Raw genomic sequence first — 16,504 nt, forward strand, 5'->3', positions numbered from 1 at the left:
AACAGGGGGCCTGGCTAGATTAGTGAGTGTGGTTTTTGAGGGCAGAGTGCATACTTGAGAGCACCCTTACAGCTGCTCAGCCAGAGGAAGGCTGTCCTGAGTGACAGAAATGATCATGTCCCTTCACCCTTCTCTGCTCAGCTGCCTTTGGCCCAGCTGCCATGAAGGCAGAAGCACAGGACAGCTGCAGCTTGGGGGCTGGATGGAGGCCTGGAGGAGGGGGACAGAATGTGAGGCAGTTCCTGAGAGAGGCTTAGGCTCTGCCGTTGTAGGTGGGAAGACTGGGCCAGCCAAAGTAATTTCCTTGGCACACCCACCACAGGCCAAGTCATTTGGTTACAGCAGTCTCCACAGCGGCTGTTTTTGGGAATTTGGTTCAGAGAGTCTGAAACCAAGACCTGCTTTCTAAAGATGAAGTGATGTCTAGCTGGAAAAGCTGACCCCACAGTTGGTGGCAGCATGGTCATTGGTCACTCCCATGTCACTTTAGTCTAAGGCTCTTCTCCCATCGCTCTACACACACTTGCACATGCCTAGTCTTTGGTAGGAAAGGCACTTGAAATGGTCAGAGTTGACAGTTGCTGCTTCGGTATCAATAATTTTCTCGTTAGCTGAGATAATAGCTGCCACTCATTTTTGTGATTATTCCATCCTAAATGTGTTACCTTAGTGAACCTTCATAGCACCCCTATGAGGAGAACTTCTTTCTCCCTATTTTGAGAAGAAACAGAGACTCTGAGCTGGCTTATCAAAGCTGGGGGAGCATTTTAGGGAGCATCCTCCCTCAGGGATTCAGACATGGTGGAGAAGCCCTTCTGCAGCCATATTTTCCTGGAAAATAACTTCTCAATATTTCAGCAGCACCTTTAGAGATCAAGTCTGATGAAGGGAAAGGTTTTAGTGGGGGTAGCATCTGTGTCTTTGCATGTGAACTCTGAGGCTTAGAGTTGGGTGTGAGCTGGTAAGCAGCCAGAGTGAAGGGCGTGTTATGGGTCAAAGAAGCCCAGAGCCTCAAGGCTTGTCTGTGCTCCAAAATCAGAGTAGGAAACTGATCAATGAATCCTTTCAGTCAATGCTTATTGACCAGACATCTCCTGGGGGCAGAGGCCTGGTCACTCACCCAGACAGATATCAGAAGTAAATAGAAGTTAAAATAGAAGACATTCTCCCTGTCCTTGAGGGGTTTGTGGTGAATTTGGGAGAGAAAAGTATACAGATGAGTCACTTGTAAGGGAGTGGACATCAAAGGACAAAACAAAGTCCAGCAAAATGAGTGAGCAAAGCTTCTGGCATGAAGGCACTGGGGAGGTAAAGGTAAGGGAGAGACAAATTTCAGCTCAGTATAATGACCTTGGGAACTCACTGCCCAAATATGGAAGAACAGCTGTTAGAGTGAGTGAGTTTTTGGTCACAGGAGGTATTCAAGCAGAGGCTGGTCAGTGTGTCCTTGAAGGGAGTCAGACTCCAGTGGGTGGTGGCATTGGGAGGTGTGTAAGTCCCTTCCACCCCTAAGCTCCTGTGCCCTGCCCTGCTGTAGAGAGGATGTTGAAAGGGCCCTCTGGCTAGCTTCTAGCATCCTGCCAGCTAGCTCCAGAACTACAGTCATGCAGCACGTGCCAGGAAACAGTGCTCCCTGGCCTTGCCACCTACATCTGACACCTGCCCCAGGATCATGGGACACTGAGGAGCAGTAGGGAGAGGAGTAGGGCTTAGGTTATTTTGGTTTCTTGCCTTTGCACAGACCTTGCTGGACAGACTGGCTAAGGTTTCATTGAAAGACACAACCCAATGATAGCCTTTTGGCCCCACCATGGCTCTCTGACCATGTCATCAGTGACTCATCACCTCTGGGGGAAGAAAAGTACAATTATTTCTTGTACCACTTAAGGGAAACTCTGCTACTGGGAGGTAAAATGGCCTTTGCTAGTCATGCAGATCTGAAATTCTGATTTCCTGTGGTACTCACTCTTTATTCTTGGCTTTGAACCTGGGCCCTAGCTTGGCCCAGGGGTAGCATTCTCGTTTAGCTCTGTGATATACAACCTTCACTGATGAGTGGGCAGGAAAGATCCAGTGGAGGGGGCCAAGAGATTTTCTATAGAGAACATGTTGGTCTGACCTGAGAAGAGGGAGCCCAGGACAGCAGGCTGGAGCTGTGGTTGCTGGTCTGAGTTTCCCAGAAGAGTCACCCTCTGTGCCAAGCTAAATGTCCACTCCTCAGACCTCTGGCTTGAATACCCTACCCCAGTAGTGCCTGGGAAATTGTGCTCTAGGTAAGGACATCAGTGCCTGGTGGGATGTTAGATTTCAAGGGAAAACTGGAGCTCCAAGAGCCAAAGGGCACTGAGGTTGGCCAGGCCACCTGATGGCTGGAGGTGGGGAAAAGAACTCAGTGGTCAGTGACTCAGGCAAGGGCAGCTGTATCTCAGTCCTGCTTCTGACCAGGTGTCAGACCCTACCTGTACCAACACAGAATGTGGGAGCTGGAGTTGGGGGGAGTCCAGTCCTCTCTTTCGACTGGGGAAACAGAGGTCCAAGGAGGAGTAGGGACTTGCAGGCAGTGCAATAAGCATCAAAGCTGGCATGGGGACTTAAGAGCAAGTTCTCCCAGAGCTCCCTGAATGCTGAGGGGTTTGCACGTGCAGAATGACTCAATATCTGTTTTTTTATTTTGCCCAGCATGCCTCACATCCAGCCTGTGGTTCAGTGCTTACAAAAAGACTATTAAGACCCCAAGTTTCTTGGCTTATGGATGAGTTCAGTGGTCCCAGGTCTCTCTTGGGGCCTCACTTCCCTCAAAGCAAGTTGGCTCCAAAGTGCCTCAGAACACACAAGGCTCTCTGGGGCTTGGGCAGCAGGTGCCAGCACAGAGCTGGGATTCCAGCCGCAGCTGAGGATGAGCTAGCCGAGCAGCCTTCTGAGATGTGTTTGTGTCCACACTTGGACTGCAGCTGGGACTGGGGGAAGGAGGGATGTTTTATGATTGTAGAAGACAAGGCTTTGTGATGGGGCCTTTTTCCCCTGGGCCCAGCACCCCCAGCCCAGGCCATGCAGACTGCTGGTGGCAGCGCCCAAGAGGTATTCTTATGTGTGGGTGCATGAGGACTAGTGGCTACCAGCTAGTTCTCAATAGTGGGGCTTTGTGTAGCCCAAGTTTGACATCCGGGCCTCACGGCAGCAACTGCTGGTGCTTCTGCAGACTTCCAACAGCCTTTGGTTTCTTTCTAAAGAAAGTCCTTTATGTCTTTGCTTTCCTGAGTGCAGCTTCAGATCTCCTGATCTACCCCAGGCAGGAGACTTTCTCATCCTCTTAGTGGAGCCAAGCTGCTCTTAGCCTAGTTTAATCCTCTCGTTTTCAGGTGTGAAAACTGAGGCCCAGAGAGGTGAGGCAAAGTCACCCAGGTAGAAAGTTTCCTTGCATGAACTGATTTCTTTAAGCATCAACCACCCCTTCCATCCTGCAGCCCACTCGTGCCAAATATCCAATGCCATCTCCAATAGCAGCCCCTGGTTTTCTCAGCTTGATCTCATCTGTCTACCCAGGCTCCCCTCCCACCCTGTGATGAGTTTTAACTGATCCCAGCCATGACCATAGGATCACAGATCATACTGAAGTAGGGTAGGCAGGTCTCTCGCACTTACACCAACAGAGAAGACTATGCCTATGGGCTTCAGTTTTGTCCAGAGTGGATTCGGGCCAGTCAGTCTGCTCTGGGGGAGGGCTTTTAGGAGTCAGGGAGGGCATGCTTCTGGAAACTTCCATCCAAGCCTGACCAGCTCAGACCTGTATTAGCTCAGGAAATCCCCACCCCCTGAGCATCTTCTTCCCCCTGACTGCTGCTGACCCTGTGAGCCTCTTACTGCCTCAAGCTGCGGGGGCATCTGTCCCCACAGCACCTCTCCTGCTTGCCCAGCATGCCTGGGATGGCCTCTCCTGTGGCCCTCCCTGCTTTCCTCAGCGCTGGGCAAGCTGGAAAGGCCACTCAACCTCTCCCTTCCACCCTTCCAGCAGATGATCCCTGGATAATTCCTGCAGCAAATCCTCTTTAATCTTTAATCTAGGGTCCTGCACAAAGGGTACCTCCTGTCTCTTCACAGCTTGGGTGGAGGTAGAGAATGTCTGCCATTCAACCTTAGGCATGTGGAGGGGTTACGGATAATCAGTAACTTGGACATAGATGCACTTCCTGAAAACCTTGAGGACTCTGGGGGAGTTCATGTGTTCTCTCCAACTCATGGGGCAAACCCCCCTCTCCTTCCAAAGGCATCTCCTGGGGATGCCCGGTGGACCCTTTCTTTTTCTTTAGGGACTGGCTCAACCCCGAGGGTGATGCGCCGCCCCAAGAGGCCGCTCTTCAGGAGCTGAGTAAGGAAGAGCCAGGTGCAGCATTGTCTGGGCGCCTCTCTGCGCCCGGCGCGGGCTGCAAGGCTCGCCCCCGGCTGGCCGCCCCTGACCGGCTCGCGCCCTCACGCCGCTACCCGCTCCGCGGAGATGCAGACCCCGCCTCGGGGCTGATTCGTCCCGCCCCTGCCACCGGGCCCCGCCCCCCCGCCGGTCCACGCTCAGGGCGGAGAGTGGCCGGGGCCGGCGGTGCGGCGCGGCGAGGTCGGCGCGCAGCTCTGGCCGCGGGTTCCTCTGGCGCTGTCCAGGCAGAGCCGGCCCTGCCCGGGCTGCAGCCATGGTAAGGCAGAGGTTGGGGCACCGGGCAGGGCCGGGTCGCGTAGGGCCTGCCACTCCCGCGCGGCTCACGGGGACCGTGGGGCTGCAGCTCGGGATGTGCCGGGTGGGGCGCTGTCGCCGGCCGGCCGTGGTCACAGGCAGGCACTGCTCTATCGCCGTTCCCAAGTTTCTATTTCTGATCTGAGCAGCTACGAAGCGGGCCCGATCCCCTTCTTGGACAAAGGGGTGGGTCCATGCTGGGGTTTGGGGTGCACCGGCTCATAAGCGTATGTTGTGCTAGGGAGGGCGCGTCAGCGATGAGCGGAGGTGAGCGTCCCCGCCCTTGCTTGGGTCAACTATTACTGCGAGACCCCTTCTCACCCACCTCCCCTAAGCTCGGGGGCCAGCACCAACTTCCTTTGGAAGACAGAGGAGGCCCACAAACAGTGCCTGCTTCCTGTGGCGGGATGGTGAGATGCTTGGGCCCTCCTTCCGACAGCCTGGCAAGGGACAGCACCTGGGCCCTTCCCACAGGGCCCTCTGCCCAGGAACCCGTGAGAAAGGGAAGCCCAGTCCACCATCTACTCGTTGGGATCAGCTATATCCCTTTGCCTGTAAGAGAGGAACCACGGGAAAGCTCCCTTCTGCAGCATCCTATGCCACCCCCCTTCCAAACCTGGTCCCTCTGCAGTGGTGGGGGGCGGGGGTGGGGGGTGGGGGTGGACGACTCATTCCTGCCACCTGCCTGTAGGGGGAGGAGAAACAGTAGCCCCAGCCAGCCTCCCTGGAGGCCCCCAGGTAGGAACTTTTGATGTTTGGCCAGCTCATCTCCTGCCATTGTTGCCAGAGCCTACCACAAGCACACTGTGCCAAGTGTCAGGGCGTCAGGCCCAGTGCCAGCTTCTCCCAGTCTGGAAGCCCCCCAGCCTTTGCCCTCTGCATTGGGAGGCACAGGCTGTTTACAGCAGGAGGAGATCCATAACCAGCCTGTGAGGCAGGATGTTGGCTGTGGCAACCTCCAGAAGGGAGCTCCCTGGGCCCCACAGAATCAGAAGTTTCTGGGTCTGGAAAGGCCAACCTTTTGGGCTCTTGTCTCTCAAGCTGTGTCCAGGCTGAGGCCCAAGTCTTGGCCAGGAAGTCTTGGTGACCCTGTGACTTTCCCCAAAGGGGGGTTCCTGGGAGAGGCCAAGTGGTGCCTGTCTTTATCCCTCCCTCTATCCTTCACCCCACAGGGGGACAGGCAGGAGGATTGTTCCAGAGATGGAAGCCTGGGGGAGCACTGATTGTCCCTAGTGCCAAGCCCAGTAGAGGCCAAGAGGGGCTTTTTCGACCACACACTAAGCTCAGTTCAGCTGAGGTCTTGGTGCTTTCAATTTGGCTGAGGCCACCCTATTCCTCTCTAATTAAAGGCACCCCACCACTACCAGAGTCCTCAGCCTCAGGCCCCTGCCCTTAAGCCAGCTCAGTCCTTAGACTGGTTCATTTCAAGCCAGTGTCCTCTGTGAGGGTCTCTTTTTGAAAGGAGATCAGTGGGGAGAGCTCCCTAATCCAGGAACCCCTGGGGGTTTTAATCTGCATGCAAAAAGAATGACAGGCCAACATTAATAACCATCCTGAGACTTGTGATGAACCTTCTCTCCTCAGGTTCACTGTTCACAATTGGACATTAAGGCCCTGAAATTAAAACACTATTCAAAAATTACAAGGGGTGTTTCTGGCCAAACCAGAAACACTGGGCTCCTGACTCCTAGTCAAGTGCTCCATCTGCACACTCCCAGTCAGGCCCCTTAATTCGACTCCCACCTAATTGGAAGCTCGTCACTGGGGTGCCAGCCTCCTGTTTGCCTGAACTCATGCCCCTCAGAGACCAATTGCTAGCAGCTCTCCCACTGACTCTGCAAGTGGTGGAAGTGATACAGGTCCCCTTGACTATCCTTGGGTGGGAGGAGTCCCTCTGTGGCTCTCCGCAGGGAAATCTAGGGGCAGATTTCTGAAGATAGTGGGGTTCTCTGCTGGAAAAACATTAAGGGACACTTGGGAAGAAAACTGGATCCGTTTCCCTGAGACCTATGACCAGGGGATTGTAGGACATCCCACCCTACTTGAGCACTGCTTAAAGTTAAAGTGAAAGAGAGAGACTGGAATCCTTTTGGGAGTGGAGTCTCCTGGGTAGCCAGCCCCATGGACAGATGGGCCAGATCACCTTGGGGATAGCTCACGACCCTCTAACAGGTCTCGGTGTCCTTGGGGGTTAACGGGAGAGGCCAAACAGATCAAGAACCTGTGCTGCAGACAGACTTGGAAGGCTGGTGTTGTGCCCACCCGGGTAGGCAGCGGGCAGGCGTCATGGGGCAGCCAATCAGAGGAGGAGGGAACTGCAGAGAAACCGAGTGATCCTGCTGCAGCTGAGCTGTCCTTGGAGGGTGGGAGCCAAGGGAAGGGGAGGAGGAGGGGGTGGGGAAGGACATTCCACAGGCTTTTTTGGCCCCTGACAGAGACGGGGGTCAAATAGAAAGGGAAAGGAGCAAGCCAGGACTCGGGATTACAACAAGAACATCAAGACCAGGCTGTTTCTGTGTGTGAGGAACTTTGCCTGAGAGATAAACTTAGACCTAGAGCTTGCTGACAGGGAGTCTGAAGCGTGGGACATGGATCGTTCAATGGGATGTCAAGGAAGTTCTGTCCCTGAGGACAGGACTGAAGCTGGGGTAAGGTGCTGCTCTGGGAGATGGGTGGACCTGACCTGTCTTCCCCCTGCCTTGGCTGGAAAAGTCAAAAAATGATATTTAGTCATTGACAGTTGGGGGTGGGGAAGGACAGAAGGGAGGTGAGGACCCTGGTGTCCTGACTCCTTTCCTAGAGCCCTTGTGGGCCCCTCCCTGTTGACAAGCAGCCAGGGCTGGAGGGAGAACGGTGCTGGATTCCTGGTGGCTCTGCTGGAGGTGTGGGGTGGGGGTCTCCATCCGCGCCTTCCCTCTCCCTTCCCTGCTCAGCACCCCTGGGGAAGCCAGTTGGACCACAGTCCTCTCCCACCCTTCCCCCGACGCCCAGACCAACTGCTGGGCCACTGTGGGGTTGTACAGGGGACAGGATTTCCTGGAATTCCCCAGACTATCTAGCTACCAGAAAACAAGACCTGCTACCCGCCAGCCCCATCCCTTCTCTATTGCCATATAATTCATTGTCTAAGCTGGGACATTTTGAGAGTGGAAAGGGGCGCAATTAATCATTGGACAACAAACATAAACTGGGATGTGTTGTCACTCCACTAGACCCTACAAATAATATGGACAAGAAAGCCTATAAGGTTAGGCTTGCCTCAGCACAGCCTCTTCTGGTCCCTAAGCCCCCACATGCTGGTTCCAGTTTCAGTCTAAAGGGCCTCTTTCCTCCCCCATTTGGGCAAGCCCTGTAGATTTGTCTATAAGCAAGTATGGGGACTTAAGAGGTGACAGCTCTAAGGGGACTTTTCCCCCTAGCCTCCCTCTCAATCCCTTCCCCCTGGCATTAACCTGGCATTATGCATGTCCCCCTTTGCAGTTTTTCCATCTGTAAAACGGGGACCTGCAGGAAGACTGTGGCCATCTTAGCTCCCCTGACCCTGGCTGGGACTCCACAGTGGTCCAGGGTAACCCCTGCTGGCTTGGCCATCCCCAGAGGCTGAGTTAGCCTCTGATGCCGGCCCTTGTCCATTGTCTGGGGGTAGCACGTGGCTATTGTGAGGCAGAGCTGAGCCCAGCACTGCCAGGCACCCCACAAAGGGTGCTGCCCCCAAGAGAGAGAGGAAGCTTTTGGGTCTAGAGCTGAGGGTGAGAGTGAGGGGATCGGCCTCTCTTCCAAGCTGGAGATAGGGTGGAACTGGTCTCTATAGAGGAGCCAGCCATTCTCTGTCTACGACCCCTGTGGTTCCCAGTTCAGGACAGATGCCCTCCTGCATTGCTGGGTAAGCCCAGATCCAGGCAGATGGGGCAAGGGGCAACTGAGGGGTGCTTCCCCTTATGTGTCCCTCACAGTTGGGGGCTGTCAGCAGCTCCAGAGGCTGATGTCCTCCCATCCTACATCCTCTGGTCCCTCCCAGATCCCTTCCATCCATACACAGCATTCATTGACAGGTTTACCCTTCTCCCCTGGGTCCCGGGCTCAGGCTCTGGTGTGGCTCATTGTCTGGAATAAGAGGGAGTCAGGTCAGCTGTACTGAGCTCAGGGCAGTGAGCATGCCCAATAGAGTCTGCACAGCAGTCCCAGAGCTCCCTGACCTGCAGTGGCAGAAGGCATGGAGCCCCCTGCTGGTTCTTGATATATAGCTGGCAGGTCCCCTCTCCCCTCCCTCCTGCCCTCTTGCCCCTGCCCCCTCTGACTCTGGGCACTCTCCTTGAATCCTGAGCCACATTTTCCTCTCAGCTCCGATGCCTCTGTCTGCTCCCCCTTATTCAGTCTGACTTTCTGGCCTTTGGGGGAATCCCTGGCCTCAGGCTTGGCCAGACCCCCAGGAAGGGCAGTCTCAACCAGCACCCTGTTGAGAGGGGCATCAGGACTGAAGCCACTCAGTTCCCAAAGGCAGTTGCTAGGCTTTGGGGCTGCCCAGGGCTACTCCTGGACGCTGGGACCTCTCCTGGCATTTTGGACCTGTGTGTGAGCAGGTGAGGGAGGGATGGTGAGCACTTCCTCTGCCTTGGCTGCTAGTGCAGTTTCTTTGCCCTCTAACCACAAGCACTTTCCTCTTGCCTTCTCCTGTCTTCCTCCTTCATTCTTCCCTTCCTGCCACCTACCCACCTACCCCACCCCCACCCCCCAGATCAAGCGCTTCCTGGAGGACACGGATGATGCAGAACTGAACAAGTTCGTGAAGGATTTCCCAGGAAACCAGTGCAGCCACCAACCAGAGGCCAAGACCTGGGTGTCAAGGCCCCAAGTTCCGGAGCCAAGGCCCCAGGCCCCAGACCTCTACCAGGATGACCCGGAGTTCAGAACCCCCTTGTGGCCCCAGCCCTCTGACAGTCAGCAGTGCTTCTCTGCCTCAGCCCCTCTCAGCCCCTCAGCCCGGCCCCGCAGCCCATGGGGCAGGCTTGATCCCTATGACTCCTCTGAGGTAGAGCGGCCAGTCCTGTCCTTCCTTTTCAGTGGGCTGGTGCAGGAAGACCCAGGGAGGAAGCAGAGAGAGCCTGAGTGTGTGCGTGTGCATATGCACCCGTGTATGTGCACGCACACATGTTCATGCATGTTGAGCAGGAGCTTCTCTCTGTCCTGTGTTGGCCCCAGCTCTGTGCGTGGGCCCTGATGTGCATTGAAAACTGACTATCAGCAGGAGCAGGAGTCCAGCTGGTGGACTCTGGCACTGTTCCTCTAAGGCTGGCCAGAGACTGAGGAGGGAGGCAGAAGACTGGTGTTGGGTCCTGGGGCCCCTCCTGCCTCTTGCCCTGATGCACTCTGCCTCCCTGGACACTAGGATGACAAGGAGTACGTGGGCTTTGCGACTCTCCCCAATCAAGTTCACCGAAAGTCCGTGAAGAAAGGCTTTGACTTCACCCTCATGGTAGCAGGTAGAGCAGGGGCAGGGCTGGGCTGACCTGGGCTGGGGTGCTTCAGGTAGGGACGGTATGTACCTGGGGAGGGAGTATGGGGAGCGAAGGAGAAAGCTAGCAGCGATCCCTTTTTGCAAAGTAGCTAGGAGCCATGGGTGCCTGAAATTGTGTGCGGGATAAAGTGGTACAAAGAACACTTGACCAGTAGGTTTCTTGTATTTGCCTTTTTCTGGGGGACCTTGGGTGATCTCTTACCTTCTCTGGACCTCCTTCAAATGAGAAGGCTGGACAAGCTGTTTTCTCTGTTTCCTTCCAGCTCTAAAATGCTATGGTTTGGTTGGTCTCTTCCCAATTAGATAAGAAGAATCTCCCCTCACACCTTTGTCTAGTGGGGTTGCCTCTTGGCTATAGATCTCATCTTCTGATTTGGTAATTCTGTGCTCTCTCCCCTGTCAGGAGAGTCTGGCCTGGGGAAATCCACTCTTGTCAATAGCCTCTTCCTCACTGATCTCTACAAGGACCGGAAACTCCTCAGTGCTGAAGGTAGGGAAAGCTGGGGAGCATGAAGACAGGCAGGCAGACCTGACTTGGGAAAACAAACTCACTTGAGTCTGGGGGATGGGACCTTCCCCAGTACGCAGGAAACCATGGCTTCTAGACACACTGACAGCATCTCTCTATAGGCCTATCTAGCCTGGCAGCCCACCAGCCAGCTCCCTAAAGATTTGGGTGCTGAGGCAGGGCAGGGACCAGAATCCTGCCCTTTGAGTGAGTCTCTGACCTCCAAAAGGATTCCAGGAATCCAAGAAAAGAGCAGAGAGCAACAAGAGGCTGGGGCCAGAGCCAACAGCCACCGGCATTTCCTGTGTTGGGAAATGTGCTCCTTGCTGGTTCCCAGAGAACAGGCCCCCAGGCAGCCTCGGGGTAGGAAGGGGGGCAGTGTGGACAAGGCAGTCTGGGCAGCCAGGCTGGTTAGGGTGGGCAGTTTGTTCTGACAGGGCAGGGCCTTGCTCTTGCCCTGGCCTCAGTTTCCCCCTTCTCTAGAGCGGATCATGCAAACCGTGGAGATCACTAAGCATGCAGTGGACATAGAGGAGAAGGGCGTGAAGCTGCGGCTCACCATTGTGGACACGCCAGGTTTTGGGGATGCAGTCAACAACACAGAGTGGTATGTCTGACCAGGCACAACCCCAGCTGCCTCCCCACCTACCACCCATTCCATACACACACCCAGGTGCGCACATAGGCAAAGACATATTCAAATTTATCAGGAGGAAGATGTTCGTGGCCACTGCTCCTTACTGGAAGCTGTCTCTGAAAAGTGAGAGGGAAGGATTGAAATAGATGGTCTCTAAAGTTCCTTCTAACTCTGACCTGTAATTCTATAATGGGGGTGAGGACACAAGATAAGAAAGAAGAGCTTCAAACAATCAAACACATGTGAAAACATGTAGAATAGGGCCTGACATGTAGTAAGTGCTCAGTAAATGTCACCCTCCTTCCTTCCTTTCCTTTCACAGCAACATTCTAGGGGCCACAACCAAGTGCTATTAAGGGGTGAAGTAAATGGAGGGAGGAGTAAATGGAAGGAGAGAAAGAAGAGACAAAGGGAAGAAAGTGGAATTTTGTTTAAACTCCAGGCACACTCTAGGCTACCTGCCAAAAGAAAGGGTGGCTTTGCTACACCGCCCCCCACCCACATCATCCCTGGGTTTTTTGGGGTTTTTTTTCCAGCAACTGGAGGGATAATGGTCAGACCTAAGTACGTAGATGAGGAGACACATAGATGATAAAGACAGGAGAAAGGGTGGTGCCTTTGATAAAGAAGTTAGGGTAGTGCCAGGACCTCTAGACTGAGAGTTCAAATTTTGAGTCAGCATTTAGGAACTGCTCGATCTTGACCAAATGACTGCATTCCTGTTTCTTCAATTGGAAAATACTGGCCCTTTTCACCTCACCCAGCTGACCTGAAAATCACCTAGAATGATGCATGGGAATGTGCATTAGAAGCTGTAAAGTGCCATTTACATCACACCCATGGATTTTAAGATGATAATTGCAGACCAGGGCAAAATTAAAATGTGGGGTCCCTTGCTGTTGACCCCACAGCCCATGCAGCTGACTCTGGATAGTTGCCTCACAAACTAATCGGACCCTTACAGACCTTTCTGTGCTCTGGACCATCATCACATGCTTTATCCTTGCAGCATGTGACTTTTGGCTCAGCACTCTGGTTTATCTTCAGTTTCATAGTCTGAGCCTTGAGGGAAGGGTCATTTCTTACATTCTTGCTGCAGCACTGTGCTAGTACATGTTTCGTGGTCTCCACAAATATTCCTGATGGATTGAGGTGGCCTCCATGTCATCACTACCCTTCCTGCTCTAGGAATGTGTCTCAGTAAACTGGCCTTTCCCTGAAACTCTTGCTTCAGCCAGCTCCTGGTTCCCACTGTATCATCCCCTCCTTTACTCTCAATCTACTTAGCTCCTTTTACTGTCCATAATAATAATATTGTATTTGCCTGGCACCTCACAGTTTACTGTGCCTCCTCATATATTCATTTAGTCAACCAGCAGGAGTTTATTGAACATATACTAGGTGTCTAGCCTGTGTTGGACACTTTAAGGTATGCAGAACAAGTTTGAATGATCCTTGTCCCTGAGAGGCGTACAGTCTAGTGGCAGTGGGAGTAGGGGAGTGGGGAGCAATAGTTCTCTAATATGAGTGTTAGTTGGGTAACAAGTTAGTTAATGGATCAGGCAGTGTAGTGATAAACACACTGAGCTGAGAATCAGAAGGTCAGGGACACGGTTGGGTAGAGAATTTCCTGGCCATAATGACCTGGATTAAATCTCTTAGCTGCTCTGGATTTAGTTCCTTCCTGTATAAAATGAGAGTGATGATGCTCAGAATGTCCACTGATCAGGGCACTGATCAGTGAGGATTCAACTAAGGACTTGAAAATTGAGGGTCTTGAATCTATATATCTATATCTATATATCCAAGATATATATATATATATGTTCAAGATAGATACAGATATATAAACTCATCTTTACCACACTGTGAGATTATATATATATACTCTATAAATAATCATATATATTCAAGACCCTGATTTCCTTTCTATCATCTCTCATCTATCTATCTATCTATCTATCTATCTATCTATCTATCTATCTATCTATCATCTATCTATCATCTATCTATCTATCTATCTATCTATCTATCTATCTATCTATCTATCATCATCTATCTATCATCTATTTATCTATCATCTATCTATCATCTATCTATCATCTATCTATCATCTATCTCTGTCTATCATCTATCTCACTGTGTGGTATAGAGAAGGGGAGAGTGTGCATTGGTGCAGGCAAAGGAGACTTGATGGAAGAGTTGGTTCTTGGATATGGCCTTGAAGGATGGAGTGGGTTTGAAGAGGTGGAGAAGAGGGTGGAACCATATGAACAAAGGCTCCGAGGCTGGACCGTGAACCTGACTTAGGGCTGCCTTGGCTTCCCCCAACTGGTGTTCACCTGCAGGCACCTTGCTATTCTTATTGCTTTGTTTGGTCACCTGAGCTCTTTGTCTCCCATCAAACTAGTATTATTGAACCCCGCCTGTGTGCTTAGTCTGGTTTTGTATCAGGACATGTGAGATGCACCCACGTCCCACCAGGTACCTTCCTGAAGATGTAGTGCAGCAAGCCAGGGAATAACAAAGTCTTGAAAACACTGCTCAGGGCGGGGGCTACTCTGTAGTCCCAAAGCTCACTAGGCAGCCCCCACTCCCAGTTTCTCTGCTTGTCTGTCCCTGCCCCAGCTGGAAGCCTGTGGCAGAATACATCGACCAGCAGTTTGAGCAGTATTTCCGAGATGAGAGTGGCCTGAACCGCAAGAACATCCAAGACAACAGGGTGCACTGCTGCCTCTACTTCATCTCACCCTTCGGCCACGGGTATGGTCCGAGCCTGAGGCTCCTGACACCACCGGGTGCTGCCAAGGGAACAGGCCAAGAGCACCAGGGGCAGGGCTGCCACAAGCAGGTGGTCACAGATTCCTGTTCCCCAGGCTCCGGCCATTGGATGTTGAATTCATGAGGGCCCTGCATCAGCGGGTCAACATCGTGCCTATCTTGGCTAAGGCGGACACACTGACACCTCCTGAAGTGGAGCGCAAGAAACGCAAAGTGAGGGAAGCTGGTGCGGGGAGGGGAGTAGGCGGGCTTCTGGAAAGGATGGGGTCCCCAGAACTGTGGGCCCCTCATGTGTTTGCCAGATTCGGGAGGAGATAGAGCAGTTTGGAATCAAGGTCTACCAGTTCCCAGACTGTGACTCTGATGAGGACGAGGACTTCAAATTACAGGACCAAGCCCTAAAGGTGGGGCCACCCCAGGGCATCCCTTTCCCATCTTGTTTCTTTTGGGCAGAAGAAAGAAGTAGCATTCTGTATGAGGATGGGCTGTGTGGGGTGGGAGAGGCCCCTGGTTTCCTAGAGTGAAGCAGAGAAGATGAAGATGTGGGTAAAAAGGAACAGGTGAGAAGGGGGCGTGTTGACAGACACCCCAAACTTCTTCCAGGAAAGCATCCCATTTGCTGTCATTGGTAGCAACACTGTGGTAGAGGCCAGAGGGCGACGAGTCAGGGGTCGTCTCTACCCTTGGGGCATCGTGGAAGGTAAAGCCCTGAACTTTTGATTGGGGTACCTCCTTGCCCTCAGTGACTCTACCCTACCCACGTCCCTGGCTGACCCCTAGCCTTGCTATGCAGTGGAAAACCCAGGGCACTGCGACTTTGTGAAGCTGAGGACAATGCTGGTGCGTACTCACATGCAGGACTTGAAGGATGTGACACGGGAGACACATTATGAGAACTACCGGGCACAGTGTATCCAGAGCATGACCCGCCTGGTGGTGAAAGAACGGAATCGCAAGTATGGTCAAAAGCCAGGGCGGAGCTGGCAGGGGGGATCCCAAGCACAGCCTTGGGTGAGACGGAGCCCTTGAGCCCTTCCTTTTTCTTCTACAGACCCTGGGCTCGATCCAAGCAGGTGTTGGGGTCCCCTTAGCCTTACCAGCCCTCCTTTCCCCTTTCCCTCAGCAAACTGACTCGAGAGAGTGGTACCGACTTCCCCATCCCTGCTGTCCCACCAGGGACAGATCAAGAAACTGAAAGGCTGATCCGAGAGAAAGATGAGGAGGTGAGAAGGGGTATGGGGTGGTAGGGGTTGACAGCCTGGGAATTCCCCTGCTTGATCATAAACCTTAGTGTCCCTTGGTTTGGGAATAGGAAGATCCCTGGCCCTGGTGCATATCTTAGTCCTGGGCTGGATAATTAGTGGTTCTACCCAGGGTCTCCAACACACCCCAGGGCTACCAAGACCCTGGCTCAAGGGATTAGAGCTTGGGGATACTTCCCTAACACTATAGGACTCTCTGAAAGTACCTATTTTGATGCATGTGCCTGTTCCAGCTGCGGCGGATGCAGGAGATGCTGTACAAAATCCAAAGACAGATGAAGGAGACCCATTAGCTGGCTGTCAGCCCTGGATATTTAAATCTCCTCCCCTTTGTCTTGCCTATGCCAGCCCCTCCCAGCACCAGCTCTGCTCAGGCCCCTGCAGCTACTGCCACTTCGCCTTACATCCCTGCTGCCTCCCAGAGACTCAGAGGAAATAAAGTTTAACAAATATATAGGTGGCTTCTGGTGTCAATGTCTGTATCTTTACCACCTCCTGGGAACCAAGAAGATCCTAGGACTCAGTTTTGAAAGGCTGCCGGAGGAGGGTGCTGGTTTATGGCTTCTAGTAGGGAAGGGAGAGTGGGGGAAATTTTCTCTCCCATGACAGGATTCAGCCCTTCCCTAGAACCCAGTCTGGCCTCTCCTTTTTACTGATTATATCTATCCTGCCTCTAATATCTGGGACCTGGGCCTTTCTTCATTTTTCCCACATACAGTACGTTCAGTTCTGTGGAAGTTTTGGATGTGATACCTGCCCTTAGGAAAACATGGTATTAACTGCATGTAGCCTCCTGCCTTCCTGTTCCCCTCATCTGGGGAAAGGGATATACAGAATTAAGCTCTGCACTCGAGGAATCCTGTGACAGAACACTGGACAAATGTTGAAACCTCTGTGATTACCGAACACTACAGTAAATGCTGGGAATGAATAGTCACTGCCCCGGAAGAGTTCAGCATTTAACAAATATTTATTAAGCATCTCCTAGGTTGCAGACACTGCACTAGACCCAGGCAAGGTTCCTGTTCTGGAATTTACTAACTGTGGTAAAAGTTCCAACGTTCTATAAACAGACACGTTC

At 52.8% G+C, this 16,504-nt stretch overlaps 1 protein-coding gene across 7 annotated transcripts; it reads left to right on the top strand.

The window, feature by feature from the left end:
* The first annotated feature begins 4,350 nt into the window (after nucleotides 1-4,350).
* LOC308568642 (septin-4) lies at nucleotides 4,351-15,885 on the top strand. Of its 7 annotated transcripts, none has more exons than XM_081161821.1 (12): nucleotides 4,351-4,682; nucleotides 9,456-9,749; nucleotides 10,107-10,200; nucleotides 10,639-10,725; nucleotides 11,227-11,350; nucleotides 14,009-14,143; nucleotides 14,257-14,374; nucleotides 14,464-14,565; nucleotides 14,765-14,861; nucleotides 14,955-15,117; nucleotides 15,285-15,384; nucleotides 15,657-15,885. In XM_081161821.1, the coding sequence occupies exons 1-12, from the start codon at nucleotides 4,680-4,682 to the stop codon at nucleotides 15,714-15,716; spliced, it is 1,377 nt and encodes a 458-aa protein (XP_081017947.1). In that variant the 5' UTR covers nucleotides 4,351-4,679; the 3' UTR covers nucleotides 15,717-15,885. The 7 variants fall into 7 exon arrangements, with proteins under 7 accessions (XP_081017947.1, XP_081017949.1, XP_081017950.1 ...); XM_081161824.1 differs by having other exon boundaries at nucleotides 4,560-4,682; nucleotides 9,456-9,499; XM_081161826.1 differs by lacking the exon at nucleotides 9,456-9,749 and adding an exon at nucleotides 4,962-4,987 and having other exon boundaries at nucleotides 4,566-4,682.
* The last annotated feature ends 619 nt before the right edge of the window (nucleotides 15,886-16,504 follow it).

Source organism: Miniopterus schreibersii (assembly GCF_964146895.1).
Source record: "Miniopterus schreibersii genome assembly, chromosome: 16".
NCBI classification, from domain to species: Eukaryota; Metazoa; Chordata; class Mammalia; order Chiroptera; family Miniopteridae; genus Miniopterus; species Miniopterus schreibersii.